This window comes from Erithacus rubecula (genome assembly GCF_903797595.1).
Source record: "Erithacus rubecula genome assembly, chromosome: 22".
NCBI lineage: Eukaryota > Metazoa > Chordata > Aves > Passeriformes > Muscicapidae > Erithacus > Erithacus rubecula.
This window is the reverse complement of record NC_136674.1, coordinates 2514592-2535317: the sequence shown is the minus strand read 5'-3', so window position 1 is coordinate 2535317 and position 20726 is coordinate 2514592. Positions and strand designations below refer to the sequence as shown.

The window sequence follows — 20726 nt, the reverse complement described above, 5'->3', positions numbered from 1 at the left end:
ATAATGGAGAAATAAATTAAAATCAGAATAGAAACAACTTCCATGCAAATAAATCATGGAGCCATTTGAATAATTGCCTTGGAGTGTTTTATTTTAAAGATACTTTGCCATCAGATTTATGGAGCTGCAAGGAAAAAATATTTATTGGCTTATAAAAGTGAAAATATTGCTCCAACCCCGTGGCTTTGGGAAATGGGGGAGAAAATAGGAACTGAAAATATTCTGGCCACACCAAACTCTATTCCAGAAATCCCTGAGGAGGGAAATAATCCAGGCCACCTTTCCCAAGGACAAAAATCTGCTTTAGCACTTCTTGGTGTTAAATTCATTTGTAAAGAAATCCCAAAGATTGATTTTCACTCGTGTGTTTGGCTGGGGAATTGGGAGAGTTATTTTTCCCTTGGGGGGAAATTCTGGGTGTTTTTTTGCCTCCATCCCAAATCCCAGCTCATCCTGGATCTGTTTTGTTGTTTGTAACAACAAAAAAAAAAAAAAGAAATAAAACCATAAAATTGAGTTTTACTTTCCAAATTTTTTCCTATCAAGGGTTTGGTTTCAGCTTCACTGGGAGCAAGTTTAATCCCTCAAGGATCCTACGAGGAAAACAATGGGAAATATTTTCCTGCAATGGGAAAATATCTGGGAAATTTTTCATTTAAAAAGTGAATATTTGATCTCTTCCATTTTGTAATCATGAACCCAAGGTGTAACTCCTGGTTAAAGTGTGGAAATTCACCTTTCTAGGATATTCTAGAGGGTTTTTATATCCCCCTGTGGTTAAAAATGTCCCACTGAAAGATTTAAGAAATCTCATTTCTTTGGCACTTTTCTTTCAGTTTTAATTTGAGGTTTTTTTCCAAGCATTAAATACAATAAATAGTATTATTCTGACTTGAATAATAATTAATTTTTGTTTTGTTTCGTTTTAATTTTTAAATTGAGAATTTAACTGTTTGAAAGCACAGTAATGGGAAAAAGTTGCTACTTGAAAAAGGGGTGTAAAAAATAAGCAAATGGTCTCATCACAGATCTGTTATTTTTTAATCTGCCACAGAAAATTTTGTTAATTCTACAGCTCAACATTTAAATAATATGCAAGAACATTGTAAAATAATTGTAGTTTTCCTTCTTTAGTGTGTAAGGTTTCAACAGAACTATAACAAAATTAAAATTGCATAGATGTAATTTTTCTGGATTACCCTGCAGTTGCTTTAATCAAAAAATAATGATATTCTAAATTCCACAATTCAGTAGTAAAGGGTGGAATGTAGAATATCATTAATTATTGATTAAAGTAATTTCCTTGTGTCATTTATTGCATTGCTCCTGGAAAATCTGAATTTTATTGCTTATTTGTAGTTTTTTTAAAAAAAGAATGGATAATTATTTTTTTAAATATTTGCTATTCCCAAGGATTTTCAGCTTTCTGGAACTGTTGTGGCTAAGCCTGAGTTGGGAGCACTGACCTTGATTTTATTTTTCTGGACAGTTTTGCTGCAAAAGAATTTTATCTCCTATAAATTCCCTTCTCACATTCAAAGCAACTGCTTGTGAGAATCTTTATTTTTTTCTTTTTAAGAGGTTTCCTGGGTGTTTGACAAATTTTGAGCCTCAGGAGTAAGGACTGATCACAAAATAAAAGGAGGCAGCTTTGTACAGAACAGCTCCAGTGACAGGGGCTGACCCTTCCCTGCTTTTAAAATAATTTAGGCACAACTTTCTGGATTTTAATGAATTTTACAAGTGTGTTGTAGGCAGTGCCTGGAATTGGCATTTTTGATTGAGTTTCTGGGTTTGGGAGAGCAGATCTAAGGGTGGAATGGGATTATTGTGCTCTTTCTGTTCTCAGAAAATTCCTTTTTACCACTGTAAATGGCACTGGAGGAATTAATTCCCTCTGCTTGTTTAAGGAATAAGGTATAAGCAGCACTGGAATTACAAAGATATGGGGAAATAAAAACTGGAAAAGCTGTTTCCAGAGCAGGGGGAGCTTAGTGCCACTCTCAGGGTTTGCACAAACAAAACTCTGCATGTGGCTGCTCACATTTCTACCACAATTGTCCCCCTAAACTCAGCTTTTCAAACTGCCCTTTATTTCTCCCAATTCCCAGTTAGGAAATCCTGGATATCTGTTCAGGTGGGGTTTTCCTGATGTATAATTTTGTTTTTCTCTTTGCAGGACTTTGCCTCCCGGGCCAAGCTGGCCGTGCAGAACCTGGTGCAGAAGGTTGGGTTCTTTGGGATCCTGGCCTGTGCCTCGGTGAGTTCTGCCAGGAACAGGGGTGCATTTATAGGCAAAAATGCACCTTGGATGTCCTGCCCTGAAATTCAGTTTTGTTGGAGTTTCTGTGATGCTCAAGGAAAAAAAAAAAATCTGCTGGGTTGTGTTATGATTTCTTTAGGTGGTGATGTGTTGTATCTGATATTCTTGACATCCTCAAATCCAGAGGTGTGCATGGATTGGAGAGTGGAAAATTACCTGCAGAAATTTTGATTCCAATCCTCCCCCATCTGCTCTTTGGGTCATTAGGAACCAGAGAGGGCAGAAAAAGGAAACAAATTTCAATCATGGCTGTAGAGCTACAAACTGCTTGTGTTTTGTTTTGTTTTGTTTTTTTTTTAATTAAGAGGTAAAAGGAGCCTCTCCAGTGATGCTATTTTAGTTTTTGAGTAGGATAATGCTCTTCTTTCAGAATAAAAAAAATAATGTTGGAGGTTTAAATCTCTCTCTGGTGCTGGTAGGAATGGTGTGCCTTGTTCTTCATCCCACACACAAACTGTGGGATGTGATTGCAGGGAAAGGGGAAGTGTGGAACCCCCCCCAAGTCCCATTTTTCTGGAATAACAACATCCCCCAGCTGCTGAGGCTCTCACTCCACACTTGTCCAGCATCTCTTGGTTTCCTAAACTGTAAAGATGACACAGCCAACTGCTTGCTCAGATGTGGATAACCTGTGCTAGAATTAATCTGATTAGAGCTGCTGACATAAAGCTCCTGCTCACTAATCCTTTAAAAGGTCTTGAAGTTTAGAGTGGAGTTGTGGCTGCTCCTAAAGCTCTCCCAGCTCTCAGGAGCTGCTCCCTGCTCTGACTCAGCCCTGGACACATCCCTGCCCCAGCTGTCCCCTGTGTGTCACCAGCACAGCTCAGAGGTGGCAGGGATGGGTGACTGGGCAAGGTGGAGGAGGAGGAAGGAGTTGGTAAACACCAGAGCTGCCTGTAAACACCCTGCAGTTCCTGCTTAGTAATATTTAAACATTTGCTTAACTTCTTCCCCACTTTGCTGCCTGAGCCTTGCTGGGGCCCTGAGCTGCAGCTGGGCTGGGGGAGGGATGGGGATGCACAGGGCACACCTGGGGTTTGTAAATGTGCTCACAGCACCACTGCAGGGCTGGAAGGTTCCAGAGGGCTGGGAAAGCAGGGATGCAGAGCTGTCCCTTTGTGTGGCACCCCTGGGTGGGGAAGGGGGAGGAAAGCAGCCCCCCCATGTGCTCCTTGTGTTTGGCCCAGGGCTCCTCTGCTTCCCTGTGCTCCAGCACACATCTCCTCTGCTTGCCTCCCTTGGAACTGTGACCTTCTTCTGGATTTTAGGCTGAGTTTTATTTGATGTGTTTTTCATGAGTGGAGAACTTGCTGGTGAAGTGGTAATGACTGTCCCAGCTGTGGATCCTTGTTCTCTCAAGTGGTGGCTTCTAAATGCTGCATGAAAACACCATCAGATGGAAATGAGAATTCTGCAAGCTTATCCAGTGAAGTCAACTGACTGTCATGTTGTTTAGTGGCAAGAAGGAAGTCAGGATTGTCTGGAGTTTATTTCTATATAAAGGCAGCTCTGAGGAAGGAACAAAGCAAGAATCAGCTCTGAAGTTTGTGAAGCTTGTGAGAATTTTCTCTCTTGCCTTTGTGGGCTTTTTTTGGGCAACTTTCAGTAACAAGCACAGTGCTGGCTGCTCAGACACCCTGCTGGGGATGTGCTGAGGAACTTCTGCCCCTGGTGTGCTCAGAGACACCCACAGCAGCCTGCCCCAAACTCCTGCAGGCATTTAAACATTCTGTGAGCCAACAAAACCCCCTGAGAGCAGGCTGCCAGGAGCAGAGTGCAGAGCATCAATCACTGAGCAGCAGAATGCTGAGCATCAGTTCATCAATCCATCAATCAATCAATCAGTCAATCAATCAATCATTGCCCAGGTGGAGCCTGCTCAGTGCTCAGGGACCAGCAGCAGAGCCCATTTCACATTTCTTCCTCTGCAGGTGCTCATAAATCTGAATTGCTGCTCTCCAACAGGCCACTCCAGCCCTTTCTCACAGATTTCAGGCTTGGTGGCACAGTGTCCTTTATTCTGCCCCAATCTGCACTTTATTCCTTTATTTGAGTCATAAAACACCAGCAGTGCTGCAGGTTGTCACCCCAGTGCTCCTGGGAGTGACCCAGGACTGCTCCAGACTGAGAGGGAAAGGTTGGAATTCAGATCCTTTCTTGGTTTCATTTCAAAAATATTTTACAGATAGTATCACAATACCAAAAGTCAGGCCAGCAGTTTAATAATAATAAAAAATTCTTTTAATTTTAAATGAAATGCATATGCTTAATAAAATCTAATCAGTGCTTTTAAACTGGATACATATGACTATAAATGCCAGTTTTTAATGTAGTTTCTCAGCTGGAAATCACTGGGGATCACTTGGAACTCTGGCTTCCAAGAGTGATGTGCTTGTCAGAGAGAAAATTTGATAAATCACTCAAAATGGCTTTGCTGTGGTTTCCGTGCACTTCACATGGAAAACTTTTCATTGGCTTTTTTCAGGATGCAGGGGTAAGGAGGAACCATGAGAATGGAATTGTCTGGGACAGTGTCTAGCTCACTCCCAGCTAGACATCATAACTTAAGTTATGTGGTGTGACATCAACATTTCTGTAATTATTAAGACACAAGAGTTTTGGGTCAAGCTGGAGCAGGGGAAACTGTTCATTTTTCAGAATTTCAGAGTCTGTCATGTTCCTGTCCATCCAATGTGTGCTGCAATTTCTGAACCTCTTTCCCTTGCACTCCACAGATCCCAAACCCCCTGTTTGACCTGGCTGGGATAACTTGTGGCCACTTTCTGGTTCCCTTCTGGACTTTCTTCGGTGCAACCTTGATTGGAAAAGCTGTGATTAAAATGCACATCCAGGCAAGTGCTGCCCCTCCCTGGGGCTGAAACCTTTGATTCTTTCCCTGCCTGTTCCACTGTGTTACCTGGAAATGACTCCTGGAGTCTCCTTGCCCGACCTGAACTCATGGAAATTAATTTGGTGCAAGGGATTTACAATAAAGCAGCTGCTGGGCTCCTCCAAACTGTGGCAAGTGAGTAATTTATAGCTGCTGGCCCACTCAGGAAATTGGTGGTTAGCCAAGGTATTTACCTATGGCCTTTACCAGACTGCCAGGGCTCCACTCACTGTGAACTCCCTTTTTGGTAACCAGCACTCATTTGCACTTTGAAATGTGCCCTTTTTAGCTCAGTGAGAAAACCCCACTGAGCCCTGCAGGGCTGGGCCAGCCCAGTTTGGGCAGATTTGCCACAGTTTTGGGGGTGGGGCAGCGATTTTTGGTGTCCCAGATTGTTTGAAAAGCACAGTTTTGGAGCTGGGCAGTGATTTTTGGTTTTGGACTTTGCTGGGCCCTGCTCACTCAGGGCTGTGCCAGATGTGCTGAGTTGGACCATCCAGTTGTTTCCACCAAATGTTGGAGTTTTTCTTGTGAATTCCTCCCCCTGGTCCAAGGAGAGATGCAGCTCTGGTTCCCTGGGGGTTCTGGTGTGGTCAGGGCTGCAGCCTGAGCTAGGTCACTGTGTTTGGGATGTTTTCAGCTGACTCTGGGTTTTTGCAGTGCCTGTGCCTCTGTTTGGAAATCTCTGCTGTGACTCCCAGCAAAATAGCAGCTTTTAGTATAAAATAATTTGTGTTCCAGCCTCATCAAGCTGCTTCAAAATCTTTATTTTGCCCTAAACACAAGGGGTTTTTTTCCCCATCTTTTTTTAAATGATTATTTTATTTTGCCCAGTGCTTAAACAATAAATAGATTTGGAAATTCCTTCATTTCTTGGGAGAGAACAGCTTTTCCTCCACACTTATTTTTGTATTATCTGAATTTTCTTCTGCTTTTAAATCCCTGTGTTGGCTAAAATGTGTTCTGGCAGCACAGAAAAGTGGAATAATATTAGATCAATATTCCTCTTATTATTTTAATTGCCTTGTTCAGCTACCACAGTGTTTGCTGTGTAATTTATAGTGCTCCACACTCAGATTCCATGTAAGTGAAAAAACATTTCCCAGTGCCTTGTACAGTTGGTAAATCATCAGATTTTGTAACAGGCTCAGCGTTTAGCATTCTCTTTTTCAAGCACACCCTTGTGCAATAGCCTTGATTTTTGGAGTGATCTGGCTGGACTTGGAATTTAGGAAATGTGAGAGTCATGGAAAAGGCTTTTAATGCAATGTTCAGACAGGAAGTGAGTGACTGGTGCAGTGGCCACCCCAGGGCTCCTTTTACCTCCTTATTACAATTATGTCCATTTCATTTCATTTTTTCATTCTGATTTGCATCAGAGTAACAATTAGTATTAATAATTTTGTGGTTAGTAGGAAATTAAGAGTTATTCTGTTCTGTAAAATTGTATCAGATAAATCACAGATTTTTTTTCTTTTAAGGTTGAAATTGTGTTTGGAGTTTGTATTTTAATATGTTTAATAGGTTTTAATATGATTAAATATTATATTTGAAATTATAGCTTCAAAGGTACAGGTTTGATTTTCATTTAGGGGTAAAACTTGCTAGGTTAGATTTTCAGATTTTTGATAAGCTGTTTTTATGCAGAGTTTTGGGGTACATTGTACATTTTGAAGTAGGTTTAGGAGTGTGATTAGGGACTGTGATTATTCTGTTTTATCACAATCTCACAGGTGCCCAAAGGCTCTTCCTTTGTTCTTCACTGGGTATTTTTTTGTTGTTTCTCTCTGAACCAGGGGACTAAAACAAATTCTTTTTCCCCTCTGTGATCTGGAAGGCCACTTTGTGTAAGGAGCTGTGAATTTCTCTGGCTGTTTTTCCACTCCAACATTGTTGATGGAGTAAAGTGACCTTGGAGCTTCTGGGAATGGGAGTTTGGGGAGGATGAGAATGGGCTACAAAAACACTGCAAGAAACACAAACTGGGAGGAAACAGAGGCACAGAGTGAACTGCTTTTTTCTTTTTTTATTTTTTTTTTCTCCTGCCTCTTTTCAGAGGAGAACATTGAAAAAATAAAGAGGAGAGGAGGGAAAGCAGGGGAGCACAAAGTGTCCCCCAGCACTGCTCTCTGTGACTGCTCTTTTCCTCCCCACAGAAACTCTTTGTTATCATCACCTTCAGCAAACACATCGTGGAGCAGATGGTGGCTCTCATCGGGTGAGTAATTCCCCAGCTCAGTAATTAATACCTGCACCCATTAATGGAAAATTACTGGAGGAGGCAGCTCAGAGTGCTGGGGCTGTGCTTTGTTCCAGGCTTTAGGTCTCACTTGCAGCTCCTTCCCCCCCAGACCTTGGAGAATTTTGTTGGCCCTGAGGCTCAGGGTTGTGGGATCAGCACTGAACTTTCACCCCAACCCAAAATTCAGCTCTTCCACTCACAGATTTCTGCATTTATAGCTGCAGATGGGATGTTTGCACCACTGGTGTGGTGGGATGCTATGCCAAAAAAATTGAGAAAGTTAAAAATAATTATATTCATAGAAAAAAATCTTAAAATTCTATGATTCAAAACCTAAGATTTTATGCAGTGTTCCTTAACTGGAAGTTCCTTATACATTTACAACATCAAATCACTCATAAACCATCACAATGAGAAATTTAGTGTGTGGAGTTTGATCCCCATTCTGTTAAATTCAGTAGAAATGGATAAAGTGTCCTGATTTTGAGAAGGTTTGGGTTGGGTTTTTTTTAAACTAAAATTAATCCAACCTAATATAAATCCATAAAATAAAATCTAAGGTATTCCTGCTTTTCCAAGGTTTCTTCTCTAGGGTAAATGGATATTTGGCTGCCCAAAGTGTAATAACTATTTTCACATAAAAGCCACACTCCTCAAGAAAAGTTTCAGGGGAGGAATGTCTGGAAATAATTCCTTTTGAAACAAAACTCCAAGCAGTGGTGCTGTACAAGGAAAAGGAGTGTCAGAAAAACCTTGCAGGACATTTCACTGATGAAACAAATCCTGGCTTTATTATTCCTGATCTTCCAAAAACTCAGAATTCATTTGTTGCTGTGAACATTGTTTTAAAAAAGGGAGGGAGAGAGAGAAATGTGGTTTCTTTTAAGCACCCTGAGTTTTTCTCAGCATCAATCACTGCAGACAGTTTGATCTGCCCCCAGCTCAGGTACATTTCCAAGGATTTACTCTCCTGTGGGTGCTTGGAGCCAAACCCAGTAGATTTTTCCTACTTCATCTGTCTTGGAGATAATTTTGCATTGAATTACTTCGAGTGCATTCACAGGAGCTCTGCTGGATTGGGGTTTTATTAGAGGGTTGATGTCAGAGTTAAAAAATGTTCCTGGGAGACAGTGAGAATTTTGGAATGTCCTGGTATCCTTGACTTTTCTCAAGCTGTCTCCAGCATTACCTCATCAATTTCTGTTAGAGGGGAGCCTCAAACATGTTAAACAATACCTTGCTCTAAAAGCTCTATTATTGAATTAAAACAGAGCTCTGTTTAATGGTCAGTAACTTTATTTTAATCAAATTCTATCCACCACAATGACTTTTAGACTTTCTTTGTCTGGGCTGTTGCTCTTAAACAATAGGAAATATCTGAGCACAATACCTGAAAATAATGAACATACTGATATCCAGGATAAATGGAACCTAGACAGAAGATTAAGTTGTGAGATAAAGTCTGAGAATATCTGATTTTATAAGCTAGGGAGAATTTCTTGACAATTATGTGATTTTTAGTCAAAAGGCAAAGCTGATTCATGTGCAGACCTTGTTCTTTATTGTCACTGGATGCTGCTGGGTCCCTCACTGAACCTGCCATAACCAGGCTACTTTAATATCATTTAATTTGATTTTACAGTTTTGTCTAAGTCTCCATTACAAACAGATCATAAAATACTTTTTCTATTAATTAAATTAAAAAGGAAATGGAATAAAAAACATGGCAGGAAATTAAGAAGCTGTTTAAAGAAAATTTTAAATTTTTGGTAGAATTTTTTGGTGGGAGCTGGAGAACAAAAACAGGGCAGAGGGTGAGTGGTGGGAATAAGGGGAATAAGTGAGTTTGAGAAGTGGGGTTGGTGTGAAATCCAAACTGAGGAGGATTCCAGAGATGCTGGAACTCACTGGAACTGGGAATTTCCAACCTGTTCTGTTGGTGCCTCAGTGCTGGGAGAGGCTCTGGAGGATTTCTGTGTTCTGTCACCTCAACAAGAGTTTTGCTGATTTTATTGAAATATTTCATTCTGTTTGTTGTGGGGTTTTGGGCTCCTCAATCTTTCTGTTCCTGTTTTTTACCTGCAGCTGTTTGTGAAGTCACACTCTGCAAAGTGCTTCAGAGCAGGGTGATGTTTTCTGTTTTCTGGGAAGGGGAAGTTTTAAATGTGGATTTTACTTCTCATGTGTGCTACCTCTGAAAATCCAACAAACTGTGAAATCCACCCAAAAAATCAATGTTCCTGAAGTGCCTTTATTTAACCCAGTGGGTTTTGTGGAGCAGCTTTCCACCCTTCCCAGCTCTGCAGGCACTGAGTGATTGCACAGCTGAAAGAAAAGCAGTTTTTTGGTCCCAGGTACTGGAAGCATTGCCTGGACAAACCAGTTTGCTGCTATTTCTTGTGCCATAATTCTTTGCTTACAACTTAATCTCAGTTGATGCTGGTAAAGGGAGCGTGGTGTTCCTTTCACCAAAAAAGCACAAATGAGATCATGGTGACTGAGGTAACTGGAAAGTTTGCTTAAAGATTGTTGGGGTTTTTTAAGTCAAAAGTAATTTACAATACAGGTTGAGGTTATTTCTTTAGAGCACAAGGCAAGAAGTGATAAAGGGACAGCCAGGAATCTTTTCTTAGGGTGGAAAGAGCTGGGCAATGGCTTCTCAACCTCCTGGGAGAAATTTTGGAAGTTAAACCAAAATCCCTGACACTGCTGGTTCAAAACTCAACAACCTTCCTACCACAGGTACAGCAGAAACCTGGAGAAGTGTCCTGAGCACAGCAGAGCAGCTCCACACAAAAATGGCTTTAGTGCCCTGAAAGGGACACAGATGGGCTGAAATCTGAGCAGCTTTGGTGCTGAAAGGCTTCCAGTGGATCACAACAGAATTAGAAGAGTTTATTTGCAAAAGGCTCCAAGGATTTAACTCTGAATAAGCAAGGGGTTTTTACCCTAAAATTGAGTTTTGAAAAAGAATCTTTAAAAAGCAAGCAGAGGTTTGGTTCCAAAGAGCAGCAGTGGGCAGAGCTAAGGACAGGCAGGTCAGAGATGTTGCAATTCTCATTTTGAAAGCAGTGATTGAACAAAACAGAATGTCCCAGGGAAGAAAGCCCTGGAGCTGCTGGGCTGCCCTGGCCACTGGAACATGCCTCAGGTGCAGCCAGTCAAACCTGGGCCCATTCTCCACCAACATCTGTCCTTTCCTCATCTCATAAAGCAAATGAAGCTGCCAAGGAGCCTTTTAACCCTGAAACCTTCCTGTAGGTCCTGACCATAAACCAGATTTATTTGCTGAACTTCAGAGCTCTGGGCACAAAAGCAGCTCAGCCCCAGAGCTGTGCTGGGGGTGGGAGCTGGGGGTCCCAGCTTTGGCTGGAAGGAGCTGCTCCAGCTTTGGCAGCCCCAGGATTCAGCTCCCAGGACTCATTTTGGGCAACCTCTGGTTTTTCCTAAACCTAATCCAGGTTTTGGGCAGCCCCAGCTCCCAGGATGCAGATTTGGAGCAGCCCCAGCTCCCAGGTTTCAAGTTTTTGGGCAGCCCCAGCTCCTAGGTTTCAGGTTTTTGGGCAACCCCTGGTTTTTCCTGAACCTAGTTGTTGGAAAGGATAAGGATTTGACAGGAAGGTTTTACAGATATGTGTGTATAACAGAAAGATTTTTGAATGTAGAATTTGAAGAAGGTATAGAAATGATAGCAAGTTTTGATATAGAAGGAAAGAATTGCTGAGTTAGTTTTACTGAGTAATTAAAAAGGCAAAAAGTAAGTGAGTTAAAAGGGGCTTTATGGCTTAAAGGATAATTCACTTTAAACAAAAAATGTTTTTACCAAGCAAAAAAAAATTAATTAATTGCTAAAAACCTAAAAAACGACTCTTACACCTACTCCAGGTTTTGGGCAGCCCAGGTTTCCCTAAGCCTAGCCTGGGTTTTGGGCAGCCCCAGTCCCAGGGCTGAGTCAGGCTCAGGCTGAGCCCCTCTGAGTCACTGCAGGGTCCTTGCTGGTGGTGCAGCCTCGGGGAAATGGATGGTTTAAATACTGTGAGAATCTTTATCAGCACAGGAAATGACAGCTCATTAAAATACTAACCGTTGAGCCAGTTTAGATCACTGTCTGGAAAAAAATTAACCATTGCAGGCTCAGAGGGCTGACAGGAAGAAAGGTGCCCTGTTGAGACAAGGAACATGTTATGCAAATGAATCAGCTTTGCTCACTGGCCAGTGGCATAAAAATATTTCCACTGGAATTTATTTTTCAATGGTTTTGTAAATATCTGACTTCCAAAGAAGATACCACCGTGCTGGAGTGAAACTTCTGAGGGAGGGGTGGCTAAAATACCCTAAATACTCAAATACCCTAAATACTCAAACACTGAAAGTTTAAAATTCAGTGCCTGCTCCTAAATGTTTCATTGCTTTGGAGCTGCAGGATGGATTTTTCTTGTGTTCTCACAGGGGAATGGAGAAATGGGAATCTCCTACAGTTGCTGTTGGTGGGATTTTTTAATGACATTTTCTATAAATATTGGGAAGGTGAAAGGCTTTGCCTTCCCCCTCTGTTGTAGTCTGATTGAAATAAATAATTGGGATGGAGCTGAAGGTCCTGGCAGGGAGGAGCCATCCCTGCTACTCTGCCTCTACTCTTCCCCCTTGTCTTTATTTGGAATTATGGTGCCATTGCCCAAAGGATGTTTTTTCTTTGGTGTTTCATCCCAAAAAGCCAAATCTGGGCAAAACCTGCCCCAGTCTAAAGGAAAGGGATTTTCCAGCCTGTGAATATTGGAGGGATTATCCATCAAGTGGGGCTGTGACTCAATATTGCATCACCTTCCCCAGGTGTGTCCAGCCCTGTTTGCACCTTCTGTTCCCCCACAGGGCTCTGCTTTCCCTCCAGGTTACAATTTCCATGATAAAATTAAATTAAATTAAATTGTGACACCCCCAGTGCTCCCAGTTTCCTGAGCATCCCACAGGGGATGGATCCCAGTTCTTCACAGGGGTCACTCTCAGGCCTGGCTGCACTGAGCTTCTCATTTTTAATTTTTAATTCCATCAGGATCAGTTTAAGAACAACTCAGGGTTATTAATCAGCTGCTTCAGCATCACTTGGTGTTTGAGGCCTCTAATAAATAAGAAACTTCCATGAACTTTCAAATTTTCTTTCATGAAAAATCTCATGGTTTTGTTCCCAAAATATTTTTTTTTTTTTTTTATGGCAAACATTTGTGAATTCTAACATTTCTCTCTGGAAATGTGAACAAATGTCCACAGGTGCCTTGATAAAATGGGAACTTTATATCCAAATTTATGGTGTGACAGAGTTTTTGTGAGATACTGGTGCAATGACAGTGAGGAGCAGCATTTGTTAGAGACTGTCAGGATTTAGCAGAGTTGGAATTAATTCCCTGAGTGTTCCCAACTTCTCCAAGCACAGGCTGAGAGATTTCAGTCACTCAGGAGCAGCCCATGCTCCTAAAGATCTTGTAAAATGAAAATTATGCCTTTCAGAAGTGCAAATATCACCATTAAACAGTTATACATAAATATTTTTAATATTAGTAGAAATGCAGATGTCTGGAATATCAAATAACTTCCTACTTTTTGTAAGCTGGCTCAGGGAAAATACAATTTTTTTCTCCTCCAGGTTTGGTGCTTCATCCTGGTGCCTTTGAGAAAAATCTTCCTGTAGTTCCAAAGGTTCTGTTAAAAAGATTTAAAGTTTTCCAAAAATCATTTAACAACCAGTGAAAGGCATTTGAGGTGCAACTGTTGACAGTTGTTCTTGGAAAAGCAAATTAATAAATTTAAACTCAGATTTGCTGTAACTGGGAAGTTTTTGGGGTCAGACTCTGCAGGTTCTTGGTGTAATTTAAAAAATAATCCTGAGCAATTTTGCTGAATCTCTGTCATGTGGTGCTTCAAACAGATGGGGAGTTTTGTTTTATTTTTTGAAAAAAGATCTTTAGAATTTGTCTTTTGGATAGAAATTGTATCTCTGAGTTTAAAAAAAAAAAAAAAAAAAAAAAGTGATCTGTTTAATTAGAAATACCAGGTAATTGTTCTGAAAGGAGGCACCAAGTGTTTTTTTAGTGAATCCAAATTTTTAATGGGACTTTCTGCTGTAGTATTAGAATGGAAATCATGGTTTTGACTGAAATGTTACAATTTTAGTGAATTTAGGATTACCAGAGGTTACTACAATTTTGGGAAACTTTTTCTCAGTTTCGATTCCTTGTGAAACATAAAAAATTAGCAGAGAATCAGGATGAATCCAAAGGAGAATTTATAACTTAACACGAAGAGTTTCTAAAACAACTTCTGAGTGAAAACAAGTTCTGAATCAGAATTTCTCCTTCCCCATTCCCGATTTGAAAACAATGCCTTTGATTCCCGGAGGAGCAGGGAATTGGGCTTGGATTATTCTGGGTTATCTTCCTTCTCCTCCGCTGGGAAATTTGCGGATTTTTGGAGGTGCTGAGTGCAGGAATTGTGATGCAAATCTGCTCCCACCCGAATCGCACAAAATCCACCCCGAATTCCTCCTTCCCCCTGGGATCAGGCATCCCCGAGGTTTGCAGGGATACAGAATTCCCTTCTTTCTAATTAAATTAAATTCTTTTAAAGTTTTTTAGATTTAACATTGTGCCTTTGGATATCGAGTGGCACATAACTGGGTGATGAAATGATTTAGTTTTGTCCAAAAAAGCACCAGTAACTAATAGTGTGCTGCCCAGATGGGCTTTCAAGAATTTCATCTGGATTCCTGATTTTCTAGATTTTCCTCTGGGTTTTTTACTCCTTATTTAAATGTGTTCACTTTTTTTTCAGAATTAAAGTCTTTTAAATGTACAGAAAATAGGAGGTGAGGTCGTGCACTCAGGATTTTGCAGTTCTTCAAAATTGCTTTGATAAAATTAATTTTGTGCACTTAACTAATAGTCATGCCCAGAAAAGGAAATAAAAAGTGAATTATTTAGTGAGAAAATTTTTAAAATATTGTTAGATGCATCAGGAGCTCCTTAGGGCTCTGAATTTAGGTTTTATGTCTTTGTTGTGTGTTTAATTCGATTTGGGCACTGCCCGAGTTCAGCTCTGGGTGAGGAACGGAGTCATTCGAACACCACCCTGTTAATCATTGATCCCTCACCATTTAAATATTCCTCATTTCATAATCATGCACAAGTTCAAAAGTAAACCATTACCTTGCAGTCATTCTTCAGGGCTCCCAAGAATTATATGAGAAAGAAAAGAAAAGAAACCTCTGAATGTCGGTGGTGTTGGTGTTGATGCAGTCCAGCTTTGCCCAGAGCTGAGACCCCTCTGAGCCCCAGGAATCCTTTGGGATTTGGGCCCTGGACTCAGCTGGGCTCAAATAAATGCATCAGGGACGTGCTTTGGGCTCCACAGGGTTGTTTTGTTGGTTTGGTTTTTTTTTTTTTTTTTCCCAGAATTTTTACCAGTCCGGGCACAGAATTTCCTCACCCGGTGGTGAATCACGGGGGAAACGACCTTTTGCTGGGAAATGGGTTCAAAAATCCTCCTTTGCCCCTGGCCATGGAGGAAAGAAATAGATTTACTGGAGGACAATGAGACACTTTGTTTCGTGCTGTTCATAAACTCCTAAAATTAGAAAGCTGTTATTTTTTAATTGGGCTTCGGCCTGGAAACGGGAATGTGGTGTCAGATCAGGAATGGTTTGAGCCGAGGAGGGACCTGGACAATTGTACAACTCCTTGTACACCTGGTGGGCTGGAGACTTCCACTAAACCCTCCCTGCAGCAGCAGCAGTGGGTTTATAAAACCAAATAATCAGAATTTAGGTGAGGTTTTGTAATGTAGAAGACCACGTGTATGATAATGTGTAATGTAGATTTCTTTAAAATTAAACAGAAATCAGAATCTCCCTTCCCTTTGCAATGCAAGCAATGAGAACTGGAGTTAGGATGGGCTGGATCCAAATTTGGGAATGTTCTCCCCACACAGCTCAGGCCAGGGTGTTGCTGCTGGTGATTTGGAATTTATATCTGAATGTTGGGACTTTTATAATGTGGAACAACACAGTGATTTCTTTAAACAAAACTCAGAATCTCCCCTCTCTTTGCAATTTGAGTGATCAGTGATGAGAACTGGAGTTAGGATGGGCTGGATCCAACTTTGGGAATGTTCACAGCTCAGGCCGTGGGGTTGCTGCTGATCTTTTAGAATTTATATCTGGATTTTGGGGAGGTTTTGGAGAGTTGTGACCATTCTGAAGGGTTTTGGGTCTCCTGTTTGAAGGAGAAGCTGTTGGAGGCTGGGGGAGACCCGGGGCTGATCCCGGGACATTGCCGGGGTCAGGAAGGGCTGCGGGGCTCTGTGCGGGCAGGGAATGGTCCCGTTCCTATCCCGGGACATTCCCGGGGTCAGGAGGGGCTGCGGGGCTCTGTGCGGGCCGGGAATGGTCCCGTTCCTATCCCGGGACATTGCCGGGGTCAGGAAGGGCTGCGGGGCTCTGTGCGGGCAGGGAATGGTCCCGTTCCTATCCCGGGACATTCCCGGGGTCAGGAGGGGCTGCGGGGCTCTGTGCGGGCCGGGAATGGTCCCGTTCCTATCCCGGGACATTCCCGGGGTCAGGAGGGGCTGCGGGGCTCTGTGCGGGCCGGGAATGGTCCCGTTCCTATCCCGGGACATTGCCGGGGTCAGGAGGGGCTGCGGGGCTCTGTGCGGGCAGGGAATGGTCCCGTTCCCATCCCGGGACATTCCCGGGGTCAGGAAGGGCTGCGGGGCTCTGTGCGGGCCGGGAATGGTACCGTTCCTATCCCGGGACATTCCCGGGGTCAGGAGGGGCTGCGGGGCTCTGTGCGGGCAGGGAATGGTCCCGTTCCCATCCCGGGACATTCCCGGGGTCAGGAGGGGCTGCGGGGCTGTGCCCGCTGCCGGCAGCGCTCGGAGCCGCTCCTTTGTTCCTTTGTTAATCCCGCTCGGGGGAGGCGCTCCAGGATCGCTCCCGTTTCTTTTGGGAAGGGATGACGCACAGATTGTCCTAAAAAGGACTTGGCCGGGCCGAGGGGCCGGCTCGGAGCGGAGAGGGGCGAGGCTTGGGCCGAGCAGTTTCTTTTTTAACCGAGGGATGACACAAGCCCCAGTCATTTCCTCATTAATCGGTTCAAACCAGTTCTTACAGGAACTGCCGCTGATAAATGTGGGACTTCTCCGAAGTCATTCATTGGGTTCTCAGCGCTGCTGCCTCCCAGGAAATGCTCCCGCTGCCTCCTTCCCAGCGCTGGCTCGCTCAGAAATGATTTTCTTTTTAAGCATTTTTTGAGGATCTTGGGAAATGCATCCCTTCCGAAGTACCAGCTCGAAAGATGAAATGTGTTTTATTTCGTGGGTTTCTCGAGTAGCTTCGAGTTCCCTGCTGAGCTGTGGCTCAGCCTGAACTTTGTTCTGATTAGGTAAAGTGGTAAGTTTAAAAAAAAAAAAAATGTTTTTTGTTTTTTTTTTTCTTCCCTATTTTGTCTTGTTCTCTGGGATGAACTTTCCATCAGTGCTATTCCGAGTATAGGTCCTTCTCTTCAGAAGCCATTTCAAGAATATTTGGAAGCTCAGAGGATAAAACTTCACCACAAATCCGACAGTGCTGTGCCACAGGTAAGACCCTCTTTGCCTCCCTCCCTCCCTCCCCGGCTCACTTTTCCTTTCCCTGCCTTTGACTTGTAGTTTTTACAAACGGAACTCCCCATTCTGTTTTTCAAAGATCCGCACTGACCCGGGGAATAGATAAAAACCTCATTTTAAAAGTAATCTAGGAATTGAAAATATTAATTGCGTGCTACTGGATTAAAATTCTTTAGAGAATAAATGAAAGTATAAATCAAAAGCGGGGGCTTGCCTTGCCTCTGCATTAGCTGCCTCTTCGGAAAGTTCAATTTAAGGAGATAAAAGTTGCTTTTTTATGTGAAATGATAACAAACTGGGCAGCACCGATACTTCAGAAGCCAGTGGGATCTGTAGCTCAGTAAGAGAAATAAATCTCCAAGCCTTATTCTTTAAAAGGAAAAGAAATTACTGTGTTCAGAGGAGGTCCAAGAGGCAGAAGTGTCCTTTGATACAGAAAAAAGATTTTAATTTTTTTTTTTTTTATTTTAATAAACTTACCCTGAATTTTCAGTGGGACAGAGTGGCTTCGACATTAAATTCTTTAGGCTGAGGCAATTCCAATTCAGAATGCTGAGGCATTTTGAGATAAAATCCATAAATCCAACTCCCATTTGACGTGCAGTACTCGTGGCTGTTGGAAATGTCCCTTGGCCCATTTCTTAGCACAAAAGGGCCGGGGCTGGGGAGCTCCGGCCGGGGTCAGGAGATGGGCAGGGATTTCTGGGCAGGGATTTCTGAGCAAGGATTTCTGAGCAGGGATTTCTGAGCAGAGCATTGCTGCCCTCCTTTGACTAAAGCACAACTGGAGAATTCCCGTGAAAAACGCTGAACTTCAGAGACACCAGAGAGAGGGATCCTAATGAGGAGATAACCCAGAAAAGGCACTTTAGGGAAAAAAAAACCACATTGTTCACCAGTGACCTGATTGTTTTCTTTGAGAGGAACGTGACAGGCAGGGGCTGCTAATTGTGAACTCCACGAATTGTTAGTGGAGCCCGAACAATACTGGGAATAATAAATCACTCTGGGGCACCCTGGGAATGATCAGGGATTCGTCATCTGCCCGCCCGTGGATTTGGCAGCTCCTCCTGCATTGTCTTTCAAGGGACTAAAGTCGGTTTTGCACAGGGACCTGCAGGAATCCTGTCAGCTCACACTTGGTTCCTGCTTTTAATTTGATTAATTGCAGAATAAAGACACGGTCAGGCTTTCCCCTTGCACCCAGAACTCTCCGTTGTCCTGTGCACTAATCTTCATTTTCCTCCTTCTTCTGTTTTGTCTCTTCAGGGGGAAAACTGGCTATCCTGGATATTTGAAAAATTGGTGATTGTCATGGTTTGTTATTTTATCTTGTCTATAATCAACTCCATGGCCCAGAGCTATGCCAAGCGACTGCAACAGAAGATGTACTCGGAAGAAAAAACCAAATGAGCTTGGGAAAAACGGGAAAAACCCCTCAGGATGGGTTTTGGCAGACACAAGAAATGGCACATCTTTTCATATGTTTAAAAATCAGCATTATTCAAAAGGGGGGAAATTTTTAACACCCATTTTCAACTCTTAACAAGTTTTTTTTGTTTGATTTTGAAAGTAATTTGGATATTAGAGCAACGGTTTCATTGACAAGCTCATAAATGCTACGGTAAGGTGTAAATGCTTCACCAGTCTGGGCTGTGTTCTACAGGATGGACAATGGGATGTTGTTAAATAGAGTTTAACACAAATGTTGTCCATCCAAATTACTTCCAAAACTGATGATTTAATACTCTCCATCTCCTGATTTAACTTCAGACTGACCTGAGGGTAACGTTTTCTTTTGAAGGGTGGCTGGTTTGCTTTTTCCTTAAGTTTCAAGACCATGAAAATGTAAATAACCAAGTCCAGGTCGGGTACAAACTGTTGCATGTCCCTCATGGTAAGGCTGTTCTGTCTGAATTCCCAGTGTCCCATTGCATTGCACGCTGGAAAAGCCACCCTGTCCAACTTCATGATGTTAGCAGAGATGGTTGATGTCAAAATGCTGAAGCCAACATTTTTTATTCTGTATATTTAGAATGAAGTTAAGATAAAAACTTTATAAAGTCATCTTATGATCATTCCAGAATTTCTTGTGTCAGTCTTTTTAAGCTGCTTCTTTTCCTCTCTCACTTTTGGATGCTCTGTGCATGTTTGCTCATCCTTCCTGCACTAATGGTGCTCAAACCCTTTGTTCTTTTTGTGTTCTGTTCTTTTTTTTTTTTGTTTTTCTTTTTTCTTCAGAACTTCTTGCTTAGAACAAAGGGAGGAGGAAAGCTGTGCCTGAGCACAGTCACTGCTTAAATAGGTTAAATGGAGAACAAAATTGGTTATCCTAAATTCTGCTCAGGTGTTTGTCCCTGAGCCCAGGACTGTGGGCAGTGGAGGAGCAGAGAGGGGGAAGAGTTCAGCTCCAGCTGAAAGCAGATTTTGTCTCTTCGTGCAGAGAACTTTAGAGAACCTTTAAGCTCATCTTTTAGTCAGATTTGTTACGATCAGCATGTGCCAGTTCAGATGTACAGGAACAGAATCAATATTCCAATGGCTCTTTTCCCTTTTCAGTGCATCCATCCCCACTGCTGCTGTACCTACACTGCTCTAATCACTTGTAAACAATTGGTTTTTATTTTATCCTGGGTGGGGGGAAGCACCAAGAATTAATTTCCCTTTCTAATCAGCATTATCAGGAGGTGGCCCAGAGGCCTGAGCTGTGCTTGGCTCAGGCTGGCAGGGGCAGTGAGGAGGTTGTGGTGGAGCTGCAGTGCTGCAGGTGTGTCCATGCTGTACCTTCCTGTTGGATAGCTTATCAGACTGATGTTGACTGTTGGATCTCATGGCAACAACAGTCGGTAGGCTGTCTGACATTTTGGTATCTCTCATCTGACCGTTCTCATCCATCCCCAGCTGTTTCCATTGAGCATCAGCAGCACCTCAGTGTCTGTGCTTGGCCTGGGATCCTGCACAACAAAGCCCTGGTAAAGCTTCCCCTCAGGGCTGAGGTTTGTACCCATTCCCTGGCAGTGCTGGGAATGGCTGGGGAGGGTTTGCATGGATGCTCCAACAGGTGGAATTCCAGGTTCTGAAAGTCCCAGCACTGGAGTTGGTGCTGGGGAGTTTGAAGCACCAAGGTTGTTCAGCTGCTCCTGGTGATTTTTAAAAGGTGAACAGTGTTTACTAAATCTTGGCATTTTTTGGCCTGAATGTGGCCTTTGACAATAATGTCACAAAGAGCTTGTTCTGGTACAATTCCAAATCCCCCAGCTGTGTTTGGAGCTTCACCTTTTCAGCCTGCACACCCTCAGTGTTCACTTTGTAAGGGATCATCACCTCTGAGTTCCCTTTCCCTGAAGATCTGGATCAGTGACTGCCCTTGGCTGCTCTCCCCACTCCTGGTGGCAGCTTTTTGGTCCCCAAATCTGTCACCTGAGGGACACAATTATTTATTAACCTCTCACACTTCTGGGAGGGAACAGCAGTGATGCCATGCTGGGGTCCCTGTGTGCTCTCAGATTGAAATCAGGACACTGCAACAACTAAAAGAGAAAAAAAATCCCTTTTTCCTAGAGCCTGAGGCAATAAACTGAGCCTTTCTAAATGCTTTAGAGGTCTCCTTAAAATTCTTG

The 20726-nt window shown here is 42.6% G+C and overlaps 1 protein-coding gene across 5 annotated transcripts in view; it reads left to right on the top strand.

Moving 5' to 3' along the window:
• The window catches only part of VMP1 (vacuole membrane protein 1), a 58612-nt gene extending 39428 nt beyond the window's left edge, over positions 1-19184 (top strand). For all 5 annotated transcript variants that reach the window (XM_079324858.1, XM_079324861.1, XM_079324860.1 and 2 more), the window contains 5 exons: positions 2180-2260; positions 5059-5175; positions 7370-7431; positions 16977-17079; positions 18376-19184. In XM_079324858.1, the coding sequence (XP_079180984.1) occupies positions 2180-2260; positions 5059-5175; positions 7370-7431; positions 16977-17079; positions 18376-18519 (507 nt within the window). In that variant the 3' untranslated portion in view covers positions 18520-19184. The remainder of the gene's footprint in view (positions 1-2179; positions 2261-5058; positions 5176-7369; positions 7432-16976; positions 17080-18375) is intronic.
• Positions 19185-20726: the final 1542 nt, after the last annotated feature.